The sequence below is a fragment of the Trifolium pratense genome, linkage group LG6, assembly GCF_020283565.1.
Source record: "Trifolium pratense cultivar HEN17-A07 linkage group LG6, ARS_RC_1.1, whole genome shotgun sequence".
In the NCBI taxonomy this organism is placed as follows: Eukaryota; Viridiplantae; Streptophyta; class Magnoliopsida; order Fabales; family Fabaceae; genus Trifolium; species Trifolium pratense.
Window position 1 is genome coordinate 3,580,392 of NC_060064.1, and position 16,520 is coordinate 3,596,911.

Consider the following 16,520-nt stretch of genomic DNA (forward strand, 5'->3'; position numbering starts at 1 on the left):
TCCAAACAGATCCAAGAGTAAGACTATTAAAATTTAGAGTTTTTCTTTTCGCGATTTTTTAGTCTCACGCGCGTTTTTTGACATTCCAATTCTATTTCTTTTGCAACGTAGGATGCAAGTGCGTAAATAGTAAAAAATGGGGGAAAAAAACAATTTGTATCATAGAATATAGAATATGAACTCAGTTCACATTCTAGAATGCAAACATGCGAAATCTATTTGCAGTTTAGGATGCAAACATTTTTTTTCCCAGGTTTTGCTCCTCTTGAGTTCGCCACTTATCAATACTTAAGTAGCGAGGAGGATATTTTTTGAAACTTTCGAGCACTAGTGAGGATTTCTTGGACGTGAGAAGTGAATCTCTGTAGCTTAAATTTAGGCCGCTAACTATTCCTTTTGGTAACTAATTTTTTTTTCATATGCCACAAAAAAAGCTTCATTTGAAGTTTTAAAGTTAAATAAGTTAAGTGTTCGAAATTAAAATCCTATATAATACGATATTACTATCAATTGGACTAATCTCATGATTACTAATAAAATTTGCTTTTAAGTATCCTTTACAATTAAAATTTATCCGTTTGTTCACTTTCAATATTTGTCTAATATTGTAACAAAAAAATTCTTAGATGTAACAAAAAAAACCTAAAGCTAATACCACCAATATTAATATTTATTTGGTAAGTCCATTAAATTAGTTTATAGTTTATTGGACTAACTTATAAGCTTGTTTTAAAAAAATGAGACATGTCTAGTAACAAACTTATCTAATTAGTTCATAGATTTTTTTGAGATGATGTTTCAAATAGCGTTTGAACCTCTTTATGGGACTTAGTCCGTGCATGGGGTTGGCATTTCACCGATGGATTTTATTACTTTGCGCAATCATTTTGTCCAGTTCACAGTTTTCGTAGGTGCATCTCGAGCTCGACGGTCTTTTCTGCAGCTTCTTTGGCTAGTTTGTGTTTGGGTGATATGGACAGAGAGAAATCATCGTTTGTTCAAGGGCTCAACAGACACACCTCATCTCTTGTTGGATAAGATCAAGCTATTCTCCTTTAGGTGGTTGAAGTCGACGAGTATTACGTTAGCTTCGAACTACCATAGCTGGTGGTCTGATCCATTGTTGTGTTTGGGTCTTGTATGATTTGATTATGATTGCATCTCTTTGACTCTATTGTAAACTTTTTAGTCTACTTCGATACGTCTTGTGCTTGGGAGGCTATTTGTGTTAATATATTCCATCTTGGCTTCTTCAAAAAAAAAAAAAAGCGTTTGAACTTAATTTATAACTTTTTATATTTTTTTTCCAATTTTACCATTATTATTTCTTTCTTTTTTTGTTAAAAAAAATATCCACCAATCATATACTTTTATGTCATTTTGTACTTACGACAATAAATTTTTATTTTTTTGACAAACGACAACAAATTTTTTTGAAGTTATCAATTACTCCCTCTGGTCTTATATATAAAAATCATTTCATTTTTTAGATTCATCGTAAAATTTATTATCTAGATACATCAATTCAACGATGAATCTAAAAACTAGATACAAACTAAATTATAGCTCAATTTTTACCAATGGAAAAACATAAACCCAAACAAAGGTGGCAGAATAAAAGATATATTTTTTTTTGGTTTTTCACCACTAATTGAATCTAATTCGGGGGTTTGTTCTGACATCAAGTGATTTCAGTCCTCCGATCACAGTTGCGGGGATCGAACCGCGATCCTCTTTACCAAGTTCAGCATCAATCACCACTCAACAAACCAACTATTAAACAATGAATTAAAAGTTAAAACCAGTAGAAAATTTTCCTTAAAAAAACCGCTAAAACATATTTGTCGTTAAGAAGCAAAATAATTTTGTACTGTGCAGTTGGAACGACGTCGTCATAGTATCGGAGCTCGTGTAACAGTTGAGAAATTTAGAGGGAAGTGGAGAAGGGATTTCATTCATAAGTGTTTAATTTTCCCCAATTCAATTCAATTCAATTCAATCCAATGCAAGCTTTTTTGTTCCAGTAATGAAGTTTCTTCTGTTTTCGAAACCCTAAATGGATGCAAAAGATATACTTGGATTGCACAAAACCTCATTCCCATCTTCAATTGAGAAAAAATCTCGACCTCCCAAAGAGTCTCAGAGAAAACCTGATGGCATTTCACGCGAGGTTTCTGCACTTATCATAATCTCTATTCATTGTATTATATGATGATTTCATTGATTTTTTTTTTTTTTTTTATTTGAATTGTATTTGTAGGTTTATGCACTTACCGGTGGAATGCCACCACTTATGCCTTCAATTGATGCTTTTCAATTGAAAAAGAAGCATAACGAAAAGGTTCTGTTTTTATTTATTTTGCTTCTTTAATACTTGAGGTCCGTTTGAATTGACTTATTTAAGCTTATCTGGTTAGATAATCAATTGTGAGACTGTTTGAGATAGCTTATAGAAACAACTTATCACAGTCCCCATGCTATTTTCAGCTTTTTTTCATAAGCTTTTTAGCTTTTATATCCAGGGTCCGTTAGCTTATATAAACAGCTTAAACAATTTTTATGTATTATTATAAGTTTGTCAAGGTAGTTTATGATAAAATAGCTTAGAAAAATACAATTTTTACTAGTGTGAACGTATAAAATAGCATAAAACTTAATTTATATTGCATAAGCTGTTTGCATAAGCTCAAAAATAAGCTAATCCAAACGGGCCCATAAGCTCCTATGAACAGCTTATGAAAATAACTTATACTAGCAACTAATATGAAGTAAGTTTGACTTTTTTTATCTTTAATTATAAAAATAGCTTATGTATAAATACTTAGGGCCCATTTGGAATGACTTGTTTTTGAGCTTATAAAAAATAGCTTATGCAAATAAACAAGCTTTTATGTTAATTCATAAGTTCTCACCAACAACAATTGTATCGTTATAAGCTGTTATTTATAAACTACCTTGACAAGCTTATAACAATATATAAAAGCTTATTTATTTGCATAAGCTAAAAAATAATTCGTTCCAAACGGGCCCTTTACGACAAGCGCTTATGGTGTAATCCCTTGTTTAATGTTTATCCAAACCGGGTAATTGTTATTTTGGTTTTTGAACTTCTTATATTCTTCAGGTTACTTGGCAATGGCTTCCTTTCACTAATTCTGCTCGTAAAGACGATCTTCATCTTTACCATTGGGTCAGTCACAAAATCTGTTTAATTATCGTCTGTGATTATTTATGAGTATTCATGTTTTTGTTTATGGGTCTCTTCTCTTTCAGGTTCGAATAGTCAATGGTGTTCTACCTACTGGGGACTATTCTTTTGCCAAGTATAATAAGGTAGCTTAATTCATGTTACTCATGGTCTCCACCTTCCTAATTCATATGCATTATTACTTACCTTTTTGGTTTTATTTTCGAATTTGGCTTTATTCTAAATCTTCTATTTGATGTGGTGCAGTCTGTTGACATTATCAAATACACAGCCGAGGAGTACGAAAAGTATTTGACAGATCCTGTGGGTAATCATGTCTAATTGTACAATTTTATGGAAACTTATTGATGGGTTTGCTTAAACAACAATGTTGCAAAATTTATGCTATCCGAACTGATGTTTATTTTATGCAATGTATTGAGTTGTGATTGTGGGCCTTTCATTGACTTCTATTGTAAGGGAAGTAGGGAACATATTGAAGCTTATAAACATTGATACCGGAAGCTCCTTTTTCCACAAAAGAGATGGATATTGGATTATTCTTGTGTTGGCTAATAAGAACAACCTATGCTGTACAATCCTCAGAGTGTTTTCTTTAGTCAATAATTTTACACAGATTTCACGTAAAAGTAGAGTTTGGTGTGATGCGGGATCAATATACAATTTTGTGTGGATGAGCTGACAACAATAGGATTCTAGAATTACCACTTTTGCTACGGCCTTGTTTGTATACTGCATCCGATTGCACATTCTATCGTATAAAATTACACACTTTTAACTGCAATTGTGATGATCTGTGCCTTTTTCTCAATTGAAAGCTGAAATTCATTGGCATTCTATCAGTGTTTTTACATTCATCTCTTTTATTAAGTGTTCAATGCATTACTCTACCTGATTTTGCTTTATCTACCCAGATGTGGACCAAGGAGGAGACAGATGAACTATTCGACTTGTGTGAGAGGTTCGATCTCCGTTTTGTTGTAATAGCTGATAGATTCTCATCATCTCGGACTGTAGAGGAGTTAAAGGATCGATATTATAGTGGTATGTCTTTGTTCAATAATTATTATGTATTGCACTCCGCATTTCGTTTAGTTTCAACTCATACTTTTACTTTTGGATGATATGGAGACTGCACGAGCAAAAGTGTGATACTTTGAACTTAATTTTTCTATTACATGTCCATACCATGTAGTGTTGCGTGCTATAGTACTTGCTAGAGCTGCATCTTCTGGAGATGTTGCAACACATCCTCTCATTAAGGTGAAGTCAAATTTTAATGTACGATGCTTTGGAGAAGTTACTCTTTCTTCCGTCTCTTCGAGTATACTATTTGTTGTTAAAACAGACTCTCACCTGCCTTAAGTGATTGCCATGTGGTCATAGTAACTCATTTTTCCTTTTCAATGCAGGAGCCATATAATGTTTCACAAGAAATAGAGCGAAAACGGGCATTATCCATGGTCCTCTCACAAACAAGACAACACGAGAAAAGAGATGAAGAGGTTCTTTAAAGAAAAATACTACTTTATACGTCCCTGCCATCGGTTTACCTTTATTGTAAAAATGAAGTAAGTGTGGCTACTTATATTGTTTTATGCAGGTGCTTATTGAAGCAAAAAGAATAGCCGAGTTACGGATGGCTTCTAAGGTAATTTGTTCAAGATTGATTTACCAATGCACCATTAATTGAGGCTGAATTATTATCAGGATCGAAGTTCCTACCTATCACTTTGAATATTGGGGAATGTTTCCTAGTATGGTATGCACTTTTTTGTTTGCATGGGAGGTAATTAGTAAAGTTAGAGCTGTGTACTCGCAACTTAATTCACTATTAATATTTACTTACAGTAAAATATATGTTGAAGTTGTGATCTTGAGTCACTTGTTCTCGATTTACAATCACCAATTTGGGGCAACAAAATTCGTGGAATGTATAAAATGTATTTCACACGATCTACACATGCACTTTGTGCCTGGAATTTTGATTTATATTTTTTTCAGGTTGCTGAACAGTCTCAATTGGTTGTTGCTACAAATGCTGATGCAGAAGTTACAGAGAGGGCTATCCCCGGTGAATCTCCATCTCCATCGAATGTGCAACATCCACCAATGGCTGTGCCTTCCCCAATTACAGATAATGCTTCTACTCTAGCGTCTCTTCGCATGGTAAGTTATTTAGAAGGTTTCCAGTTTATGTATCCTTTGCCCTTTCTTCATGTACATTTTTCTTCTCATTACCTTCAAAACCCCTCTCCCTTCCTCTCCCCCCTGGGAAGGTTAACAAGGATTCTACGAAAACAAAAGCCTTTTCGCACTAAATGGGGGTGCCTACATAAATCAAACAGTATCATATTGCAAATCATGTCAAATTATAAACCAGTGGAATCTAAATCATTCTTAATGAGTATGTCTAATATTGCATTGCATAGTTAGTCCCTAACCAAGAGAAAAGAGGAAAGTTGTGTTAGGCAGTAGACAAGGTAACTTAAAACTTTGATTAGTGCCATTGACATTAACTAGGTTTTTGATGATCAAAATATTTCAAATAACTTTTATTTAATGAGAGGCAATTGCACGATTTTTTTTTTTTTTTAAATTTTTAAATTTCTCATACTTCATTGCATTATCTGATAGTGAGAAATATTTCAGCTTCGTGTATATTTGAGGACATATGCACTTGAGCAAATGGTGCAAGTTTCAAACTCAACTGCTGGAGTTCGTACTATCAAACGGGTTGAGCAAACATTGCAAGATCTTGGGGTTTGTCTTTACTACTTTAACTTTTAATGCAATTTAAACATTGTTGACAAATCTATTGCTATTAACTAATTAACCATCTTTCTTAATACCCATGGATTAGGTAAGAGAGCCTTAATTATATGCCAAAGCTGAAATGTTTGTAATAAGGTGTAGCATATATTTGGGTTCATGATGCATTTCATTTGAATTTGGTTCTGTGATTCCAGATCAATTTGAAACCAAGGGTTCCAACAAAAGCTGTTTGTGCAGAGCATCTGGAACTAAGAAGAGAAATACTAACTTGGCTGAATCTCCAGAAACAGGTATATCGGTATAAGAAAGTTGAGAGAATCACATTTTCCTAATGTATTTATTAATTCATATTATAAGCAGATGTTGATGATTTCACTTGTTAGAATTTTCATAGGGCAATGTGCCAATGTATGATTGTTTATAGAATTACCAACATACTGGCTTGTTTTCTGCGCATCTCCCATTTTTCTTTCATTTAATTACCTGTTATGATATATGTTGCAGGTGCAATATAAAGAGGCCGAAGGTTCATCTTATCGTGATGGGACCTACGGTGAAACACCAGACACACCAAAGGTCATAAATTAATATTTTTCTTTCTTTCTTCTTGGTATTTTCCTCTCTATTGCTTTAAGGCTTGTGATTTGGAAACTACTGACATATTTGCTTTGTTGAGCGGATCAGGATCGTACATTTATTCCCGACTCGTTGAATTTTGGAGGTAATATATATTAATTCTGTTTGCACCTGCTATCTAATTTGCTATAAAATAAGGGAAATTTCATCTATTTATTATTAAACATATCAATAAAACTGTAGTTTCAGGCGAAAGGGTTGGCAAAAAGGACCAAAAACGCAAGGTACATCGCAAAAATATTGTCTAATTACATGTTGATTGATTAGTTATGCATTTACTTTTCGACCATTTTAATAATGTACTCCTATTATTGATTGGTCTTGGGAATTTTATTTGCACAGGGGCATGGAGCTCAACCTACAGCGGCTCATAAAAGACCTAGAAAACAAAAGGCCTCGGATCTTTAATTATCTCGTTAAGAGCTTGAATTTGGCACAGATGACACCAACCAACATTGTTATGACACCAACATTGTTAAGCATCATAGTTCTTTCTAATGTAATATCTGTATCATTTGTGTGTTTCTGTAATATAATACCCTTGGTGCTTCAACAACCTTATAGGACATGTTTCTTCAATTTAAGGCTTGTCAATGATGCACTTACCGAACAAAGTTTTCCATGTATCTGTCAGCTGCGACAAGGTGTTTCAATTTGTATAATTTGTTTTGCATTTACAAGCTTATCTCATATCATTATAAAAAGCGTCGATCATACAACTTGACATCAACTCTAACACCCAAGGATTAACCATATATAGCCACCCGAGCTAATTCATGGTCAGTCATATCATATTAGCTCGCCTCCTTGAAAATTTAATCAATGAGTTTGGACATATATATAATAAGTCTTGAAGTTTAGAAATACGATCATTATTAAGATCAGTCTTGTGGATATTCATATGGAAAGTTTTTTTTTTTTTTTATTAGAAATTTAACAATTTTCATATTAGAAATATAAAAGCGCAATGTAATTTTGTTTAACTTTATGTGAATATATTACAAAAACTAAACTAAACCGACATTTTTTTAATAAGCCCAAACCAAATTGATGGATACAAGTTGTTTTAATTAAGAAACTTATCTAATATAAAATCTGAAGAAAATTGCTTTTTTCCCCCCCATTGTTTCCTCCAAGGCCCCCCAAAGTGACCATTTTGACCCTATAAATGCATTTGGACTATAGAATCCGAAATTTGTTATTTATGGTCCATACAATCCGAAATCAGTTTAAACAAGCAATTGGCTGGTTATGCCTGCCTTGTACGTGATGTTTTGCCCAGGAAAACCTGGGTTTGGACTGTACAATCCAAACGTCCTTTTTTTTAAAGGTTTTGGAGTATGGAAGCCGAAACTAGTTTGATATGGACCATAGAATCCGAAATCCAAAACCAGTTTAAACAAGCCATTGGCTGGCTATGCCTGGCTTGTACATCGTTGATGGTTTGCCCAGGAAAACTTGATTTTGGACTGTACAATCCGAAATGCTTTGATTTTTAAAATTTTGCATCAATTCGGATTCTACCAACCGGAAACGCTCATAGTCGGTGTGTAGGATCCGAATAGAGTCTATATAGCCTATATTTCAGAAGTTGCACTTTCATAACCTCTTTGACACTCAATTGGGAGCTTTGGAGCTAGGGCAATTTTTTTAGCGTATCAGAGACTTGAAACCAACGTTTATTCACTCAAAGAGGGGCGCAATACTCAATCGGAGTCATACAAGAGGTAATAAGCACTTTAAACCGTTAGTTTTTTCAATTTTCATGGTTTTATGATCGCAGTCGCGTTTGGCTTGTACAATCCGAACTCATTTCGGATCCCACATGCCAAACTGGACAGCTTTTTAAAATTTTGAAATTTATTGTGATAGGTAGGGTTTGTGATGGCCGAACCTCCGTTCGAAATGAAACCGAACATCGATGAACCCGACATTGCACAACCTAATGTAGTTGAACCCACAAATATTTTGGTTAACACTGCCAATTATTTTTTTAAGTGTGAAAAGTATAAGGTTCGAGATGAGATGATCGAATGGTGCAAAAAAGAGGCTATAAAAGCTGGATTTACTATGGTGATTGTGAAATCAGATAACGGTTCTTACCGAAGGAAAAAGACTTTAGTATTGGGTTGCTCAAGAGGCGGTGCGTACAAAGAACCGAATAGGAAATTGAAGAAAGAAGACACGGCTACGAGGAAATTGAACTGTCCGTTCAGACTGCGAGGTTACTTTTTGGCATCAGAGGAATGGAGACTAAGTGTTGTGTGTGGTGAACATAACCACAAGTTGGCAAAAAATCTAGAAGGTCATACTCTTGCCGGACGTTTAAAACCAGAGGAGAAGGAGTGTGTGCAGGAGTTGTCAAAGAATTTGGTGGCCCCGAAGAACATATTGTCGACACTGAGAGGGAGAAATCCGGATATCAAGACTTCAATGAAGCAAATATACAATGTGCGCCAAAGGTTAAAAAAAGATGCTAGGGGTGAAATGTCTGAATTGCAACAACTCATGAAGTTGTGTGAAAACAACAAATATTTTCACAAGTGTAGAACAATTGGTGACTCGACTACTATACAAGATATTTTTTGGGCACATCCTGAAAGTGTGAAATTGCTTAACACTTTCCCTACTGTTTTAGTGTTGGATTCAACGTACAAAACCAACAAGTAACTACAAGAAACCAACTGTTTTAGTGTTGGATTCAACGTACAAAACCAACAAGTAACTACAAGAAAAAGACTAGTTAAGGTGAAGTAAGAGGTTCACTTTAATCTACCTTACAAAATAGTTGCATAATTAGGGACTAAACTTATACATTACATGAAGAAATTAAAGACACATATGTTTTGGGAAATTGTTGTTTGATAATATTTGTTTCAACGAACCATGTTCTAAATTTAAATGCCAAAACACACCACCACATCAACACTCATTCAAGCAATTTCACAAACAGGTGGTGCACATAAATCAAACTCTATGCCCTAAATTCAATAAAAATCCCAAATTCATGTAAATTAAGACAGAAAATGAATCACGAAAATTGATTCGATCACAAACGAACACCACCATCAATTGAATGGATTGAGAGAATGAAAGGGATTCAAAACTTACTTATAATGTCTTTCATTCGGAATTTACGATCCAAATACTCCCCTACTAGCGTCTGACTTGAGTAAGAATGGAAGGGAATCGAAGGGATTGAGATTGAGATTGAGAGAACCGAGTAATTGAAGTTGTGAGAATTGAAGGGATTGAGAGAACCAAGTAATCGCTTCAGATAAACCCTAGACGGTCTAAAACAGTCCAAGCAATCTCAACGCAAAATTCTTTTATATATTTCCTCTTCGGACTGTAGAATCCGAACGTTCGCGTTTCTGGAGCGCAGAGGCCAAACATAATTGGGTTTGGATTGTAGACTCCAAACCAACGTATAATCAAAATTTTTGCGCACCCCCCCCCCCCCCCCAAAACGTGTTCCCATCTATAATTGGCTGGTTTCGGATCCCACGAACCAAACATAATATATTTCGGATCCTAGGATCCATAGCTTCCTAAACCCCCCAAATTCAAGGTTATTTTGGGATTTTTGGGGGGTTTAAGAGGAACATGGGGGGCGAAAAAAGCAATTTTCAAATCTGAAGTTGCCTCGGTGAAACTGACTTAACTAGGATCCAATGAGCAATCATGTCTATGTTTCCAATATTTATTCTTAGGATGCATTTTGTGAAGAGATTGTGGTATCGGACACCACTTTCTCGCAATATGTGTACTATTATTACAACACCACAACTGAACTACATGATTAATACTTACATAGACAACAACAATGTAAAACAAGCTCACAAACTTTTGGAAGAAAACCCTTTATCTTGCAACATCGTTTCCTGGAACATGATTATGACTACATATGTGCAACACAATCAATTTGGTCTCGCTCGTGACCTGTTCGATAAAATGCCCCATAAAGACGCCGTTTCATGGAACATTATGCTCTCTGGTTTTCATAAAACCAGAAACTCAGAGGGACTCTACCATTGTTTCTTGCAAATGGGAAGAGCTGGTGTAGTGCCCAATGACTACACTATCTCCACATTGCTCAGAGCAATTATTAGTACCGAGTTGCATGTTTTGGTTCGTCAAATTCATGCTATGGCATTTCATTTGGCACTCAACTTGAATGTGTTTGTTGGGTCTTCTTTGATCAGAGCTTATGCGGGATTAAGGGAGGAAGAAGCTTTAGGTCGAGCGTTTGATGATATATTGATGAAAGATGTTACATCTTGGAATGCTTTGGTTTCCAGTTATATGGAATTGGGAAGAGTTGTTGATGCTCAAACAACCTTTGATCAAATGCCTCAAAGAAACATAATTTCTTGGACTACGTTGGTGAATGGTTATGTCAAGAACAAGCAAGTTAACAAAGCTCGGTCTGTTTTTGACAAAATGAGTGAGAGAAATGTGGTTTCTTGGACGGCAATGATTAGTGGGTATGTGCAAAACAAGAGATTTATTGATGCATTGAAGCTTTTTCTTCTTATGCTTAAGACTGAAACTCGTCCCAATCATTTCACATTTTCAAGTGTATTGGATGCATGTGCAGGCTGTTCCTCTCTTATAATGGGGATGCAGGTTCACCCGTGTATCATCAAGTCTGGCATACCAAATGATGTTATCTGGTTGACCTCACTTGTTGATATGTATGCAAAATGTGGCGATATGGATGCAGCATTTTGTGTTTTTGAGTCCATTAGGAATAAGAATTTGGTATCCTGGAATGCAATAATTGGAGGTTATGCAAGCCACGGGCTAGCTGCACGAGCACTCGAGGAGTTTGATAGGATGAAAATTGTTGGTGCTACGCCTGATGAAGTTACATTTGTGAATGTGTTGTCAGCATGTGTGCATGCTGGTCTTGTTGACGAGGGTGAAAAGCATTTCGCTGTTATGCTGACCAAGTATGGAATGCAAGCAGAGATGGAGCATTATAGTTGCATGGTGGACCTATATGGAAGAGCAGGGAGATTTGATGAAGCAGAAAAATTAATCACGAATATGCCATTTGAGCCTGACGTGGTGTTGTGGGGTGCATTACTTGCAGCTTGTGGCCTGCATTCAAATTTGGAACTTGGAGAGTATGCTGCTGAGAGGATTCGCAAATTGGAGAGCAATCATCCTGTTTGTTACTCAATGCTTTCAAAGATCCAAGGTGAGAAAGGAATATGGAGCAGTGTGAATGAATTGAGGGACAACATGAATGAAAGAGGAATAAAAAAGCAGAAGGCAATTAGTTGGGTTGAGTAATCTCCCTCTGTAAGTTCAGTCAAGTGATAAAAATTGTGTGCAATTCAGACAACTGTATTCAATTCAGACAAAATTAGGGTTTAATCTGATTGCCAATTTGCCGCAAATTCCTTTAAAGAAAGCTTTTCGGTATAGTGATGATTATACCGAAGCCTACAAGTGTAAAGCAATTGGAAACCCCATGTATATGTCAAAGCCATCAGAGAAATGATACAGAGTACCTTTTTCCTTTCTTATATTTTACATATATAGTTGGAATTTTTGAAGTTGTGACTTACTTCATTTGAAGTTGCTTTGTTTCAAGATGAAGTTAATCAATCCATAATTATAAGATTATTGTTTTGTTGAGTTCTTGTTTGAGTTACTGGTTATTTGGGTGTTTTGTTACCTTTTTTTTTTTTTAAAAAAAAAAGATGCTTCAATAGTTCAATCTATGCTTTATACCCCCCTTGTGACCTGTGCAATTACTGAATACTGGTCTTGTTGTCTTGTTATAACTTATGAGTCAGCTGTCATCCCATTGGAGGGACCTCAGCTGGAGCCAATAGCAAATCCAGCATTTACCGTGTTTGATCCAAAGGGAGAGTAATAGGCCTAAGAGAAACACCACTCAACCAAGGATATTGTCCGGTTATTATGTCAGCAACAAATAGCTTGGATTCAACAGATTCTATGAGTATGAATCAGCTAGTTTGTTATGAAATTATGAATTCATTTGCACTGAATATCCATGATAATTTAGTCTTTCCTCTTCTATATCTAATTTCTTAGGAGTATATTTGTCTTAGATTTCAGAATTCCATTCTTAATAGGTCTGGTGCGAAAGGCTCTCATATAGGGTCATTATAAGTTTTACTCAAGATTTTGAACAGAAACTTGTATTGCTTATTGTGTTTTGAAGGGTGAAGTCAAAATTGTATCATGTATAAACAATGTCAATTTGTCTTGCACATTCTTCACCTTGCAAACAAATAATCCTGCATCAACACAAGTTGGTTATTTTTGTTATGCATAAAACTTGTTGATTTCTTTGGCAGGGCAAGGCCGAGCATCTTTTCCAGATGCCATGGTAAGCATTGCTCTCATTATTCCTCTTGTGATTGTCTCAGCAAAAGTAACAGAAGTAATCAACAGTTGGTCACATCTTCGCTATCAAGCTTCTGCAATGCAATAAAAAAACAAAGAGAAGATTTTCCGCTTCATACTGCAACTAAGCATGAAAGTGATGACTATGGTATTTTCGACTAAGAAACAGTGCTGCAAGTGTTATATTTTATTTTTCCTACGTGTTAGACTAGCCCATGTGACACAGTAATTATTCACGATCATTTATATTATATCCTACTATTAGTTGCACAACATTATTATTGTAGTTTGTGGCTCTGCTGTTGTTTAGTAGGTAAGTGTATTGTTGTTTTTCTTGCTGTTTTAGGCTGGGTAATTTTTTTGTTGTTGTTGCTGTTAGTGCTAAGCTCAAAGGAAATAATGATTTTCCAATCTTCATTTTTGCTTTGAGTTCCCACTTTTGACACAACTTTTCCATGCTTTGTCATAGAGGGAAGCTGCAATAAGCAATATCCGATCACTGTATTTTTTCTTGTCCCGTAACAAAATGACCTTCACATTCTATGTAGTAGATTCTACTCTTGATATCATGTTTCCAACAGCACTGTCGCTTTGGTATGTGTTTAACTTTATAGGGGACAGATTGAAATTCATCAAAGACAGCCGTAAAATAGTAATTAATAGTGTCACTTGGTAAGAAAAACATGTCAAAGATTTGAGAGTGAGTGAAGAAATTGCATACAAATTCATAGTTAGTAATATGAAACAAATTTTCAATTAACCTCTTATATTTATTATCTACTATTTATATATGAGAACCGTTCAAAATTCAAGGTATCTGCTATCATCTAGTTTGTTTTTATTTTTGGTTCACATATTTTCTTTTCATGTTTCTAAGGATTCTGCAAATGAAAAAACAAAACCTTAGCAGACCAGAAACACACACTACGTATTGATAGACAGAGACACAATTCTAAAACCATATCATAAATACATTGGTAACTGTGGTGTAACTGCTTACATGATACATGTTTAAGTTTACAAATGATGGTCTTATGCATATATATCCAACTATATTAAGAAGGAATGAGTGATCATATTTTAATAAACTAGTTTACAAAGACAGTGCTATGTGATCAGTAAAAAGTACAAAATTGCAATGAAGAATCAGCATGCATTGCATTGAAATGCAGCCTAGGTGGAGAATGTAACATTGAGAATATCCGGAAACTTCTCTTTGATTGCAGCTTTCACACCTGATCCAATTGATTCAGGTCCGACATACGCCACAACACAATCACCACCTTCAACAGATAACACTTCCACGCTACCTCCGTAATTCTTAATCGCCGGCCTCAATATCTCTAGATGATTATTCACCGCCTAAAAACCAAAAATTGAAGAACCAAACATCAACTAACATTCATCATTTTCATTTCATTTCTACACCTATCCATATAATTGGATATTAATTAGAATTAATTGCTTAGTATTAGTTAGTTTAGGATCAATGATAGAAAAATTGATTTTAGAATTGATACTTTCATTACATATAAATGTATTCTTTTTTGCATGTGTTAACCCTCCAGTTCTCAGAGGCTCTTGTTATCGGAGTTCGATTATCGGAGTTCGATCGAGTGGTAAATTCAGATACATATGAATGTAATTTTAACTAGTACTCCCTCTAGTACTTTTTTTTTTGTTTTCACCCTCTGGTTCCTAGGGGAAGGGGGGCCCTAGTAGTCCAGAGTACGGAGCGAGTTCTGGCATCAAGTGATTCCAGTCCCCTCCCAAATGCAGTTGCGGGGATCGAACCGTGGTACTCCCTACCAAGTCCAGCGTCAATCACCACTGAACCAACTAACATTTGATCCCCCTGATCCTTGATATAAGTTGACTTTTTAGATACATTGAAAAATGAATGTATATAGTCTATAATATAGTTTAGATACATTAATTTTTCAATATATCTTCTTATATTAACACCCGGAGGGAGTATAACTAACTAACTAACAAATGATCACAATTAGTATAACTAACAACTAATCACAACTAACTTTTAACTACCTTAAACACGTATTAAAGTAATTCTAATTAATATCCAATTATATCTAACAACCTAAAATCAAAAGTGAAAAATGAAAATTAGTGACCTCAACGGTAGTTTCTCTTGCTTGATCATCATCAAAAACTTGAACAATATCTTTAATAGAATCACCAAATTTTTCCTTAAGAACACGTTCGATTCCCATTTTCATCGTCGTGGTTGAGCTAGGACAACTTTCGCAAGCTCCTTGTAGCTTAAGAGAAACGACGCCGTTTTCAACCGACACAACGTCGACGTTTCCTCCGTCAGAGATGAGGTAAGGACGAACATCTTCAAGAACGAGATTGACGTTAGAAGCGGTTAGGTCGAATTGCTTGGCGGAGTATAATCCCGGCGAAGATTGGTTCTGGCTAGCGGCAGAGACTAAACGGATTACCGTGGTTGAAATTTTACTGCTATGCTTTGGATTGGTGAAATTGAGATTGTTCGTGTGGTGGTGATTGTGTAGTTTTTGTTGGCAACTGAAATTCAATTTGGTTCTTATTGTTAACGAACAAATTTGAGTTAGAGTCGCCATTGGTGGGGTTACCGGAGTTGAGTTGTTATGGTGGGTGCGTAATGCTCACTGCCAATTATTTATTTATAAAATAAAATTTAAATTTAAATTTTATCAAAAAAAATCAGTGGTTTTTATGGGCCACCGTGGTAGCCCAACTGAGGATGTTTCCCCAACGTATTTTTTATATCCCCTAAAAATTCAATTTTGCTTTTGATAAAAACTTCGGTTAATAGAAATTGAATTTTTTTTTAAGGCAAAAAAAATTCGATTCATAGGAATCGAAGTTTTAATTGAAGGGAAAAAAAGTAAAATCCAGAGAGGAAAAATATACGTTGGGGGCCTAAAGAGAAAACATCCCAACTGAGTCTAATATTTGGGCTTTGGGTTATCGATGTGTTTTGCGTGTTTGGGCTGGCTGCTTATCGGTTCATTGCATGATTTGCATCCCTATTCCCACCCTCCTGTCCCATTAGCAATAAATTAGAATCATGATTTTATTTTATACTTTTTCAAATGTCTTTAACATAATTGATACATTTATCATAAATTTCTTTATACTTTTTCTCAAAAAATAAAATGAAATCTCTAGAATCTAGATCATGACCTTTTTTGAGTTGTTTGTATGCGTTCAACCTGCCCAAATTATTCATAAGGTTTAGATCAACTAACAATCTTAATATTGTTAAGCTGAACACTTTTACCGGCATTATGAAGTATTTTTTTAGTAGTGTTTATCACTTTATCTTTAAAATAAACTTGCACCACTCGGTGATCCTACCTTCAAACTCAAGAAGAAGCTGAAGGTTGGTTTATGATTTGATTAGTGTTTGTTAAATTTTGTGGGCAGAATTTCCATTTCGGGTTGAAAACGACAGGGTTTGGTTTTATGATAGTGAGTAATATTCTAAATTGTGATTTCACTTGTCTAT

General features: G+C 35.1%; 4 protein-coding genes across 7 annotated transcripts; 3 read left to right on the top strand and 1 right to left on the bottom strand.

Annotated features, from left to right (window-relative positions):
• The first annotated feature begins 1,803 nt into the window (after positions 1–1,803).
• LOC123891084 (SWR1-complex protein 4-like) lies at positions 1,804–7,296 on the top strand. Of its 4 annotated transcripts, none has more exons than XM_045940881.1 (16): positions 1,804–2,170; positions 2,261–2,341; positions 3,125–3,190; positions 3,274–3,333; positions 3,455–3,511; positions 4,123–4,252; positions 4,404–4,489; positions 4,621–4,713; positions 4,812–4,859; positions 5,213–5,377; positions 5,861–5,971; positions 6,178–6,273; positions 6,488–6,559; positions 6,668–6,704; positions 6,803–6,843; positions 6,962–7,296. In XM_045940881.1, exons 1-16 carry the CDS (start codon positions 2,057–2,059, stop codon positions 7,025–7,027), a joined length of 1,323 nt encoding a protein of 440 aa, XP_045796837.1. In that variant the 5' UTR covers positions 1,804–2,056; the 3' UTR covers positions 7,028–7,296. The 4 variants fall into 4 exon arrangements, with proteins under 4 accessions (XP_045796837.1, XP_045796839.1, XP_045796838.1 ...); XM_045940883.1 differs by having other exon boundaries at positions 4,404–4,471; XM_045940882.1 differs by having other exon boundaries at positions 1,844–2,170; positions 6,809–6,843.
• Positions 7,297–8,524: 1,228 nt separating this feature from the next.
• Positions 8,525–9,289, top strand: LOC123889086 (protein FAR1-RELATED SEQUENCE 5-like). Its single transcript, XM_045938284.1, has one exon. It carries the CDS (start codon positions 8,525–8,527, stop codon positions 9,287–9,289), a length of 765 nt encoding a protein of 254 aa, XP_045794240.1.
• Positions 9,290–10,144: 855 nt separating this feature from the next.
• Positions 10,145–12,640, top strand: LOC123891085 (pentatricopeptide repeat-containing protein At4g02750-like). Its single transcript, XM_045940885.1, has one exon. It carries the CDS (start codon positions 10,304–10,306, stop codon positions 11,918–11,920), a length of 1,617 nt encoding a protein of 538 aa, XP_045796841.1. The 5' UTR covers positions 10,145–10,303; the 3' UTR covers positions 11,921–12,640.
• A 1,316-nt stretch (positions 12,641–13,956) lies between these two features.
• Positions 13,957–15,664, bottom strand: LOC123891087 (nifU-like protein 1, chloroplastic). Its single transcript, XM_045940886.1, has 2 exons — positions 15,139–15,664; positions 13,957–14,368 (listed from the first exon to the last, which is right to left on the bottom strand). The coding sequence occupies exons 1-2, from the start codon at positions 15,607–15,609 to the stop codon at positions 14,180–14,182; spliced, it is 660 nt and encodes a 219-aa protein (XP_045796842.1). The 5' UTR covers positions 15,610–15,664; the 3' UTR covers positions 13,957–14,179.
• Positions 15,665–16,520: the final 856 nt, after the last annotated feature.

Coding starts and splice junctions, on each gene's coding strand:
- LOC123891084 (XM_045940881.1), top strand. CDS start 2,057: ATGGATGCAAAAGATATACTTGGATTGCACAAAACCTCATTCCCATCT. Junction 3,191..3,273: donor ATCTTCATCTTTACCATTGG/GTCAGTCACAAA, acceptor CTTCTCTTTCAG/GTTCGAATAGTCAATGGTGT. Junction 6,560..6,667: donor AAACACCAGACACACCAAAG/GTCATAAATTAA, acceptor TGAGCGGATCAG/GATCGTACATTTATTCCCGA.
- LOC123889086 (XM_045938284.1), top strand. CDS start 8,525: ATGAAACCGAACATCGATGAACCCGACATTGCACAACCTAATGTAGTT.
- LOC123891085 (XM_045940885.1), top strand. CDS start 10,304: ATGTCTATGTTTCCAATATTTATTCTTAGGATGCATTTTGTGAAGAGA.
- LOC123891087 (XM_045940886.1), bottom strand. CDS start 15,609: ATGGCGACTCTAACTCAAATTTGTTCGTTAACAATAAGAACCAAATTG. Junction 14,369..15,138: donor CAAGAGAAACTACCGTTGAG/GTCACTAATTTT, acceptor TTTGGTTTTTAG/GCGGTGAATAATCATCTAGA.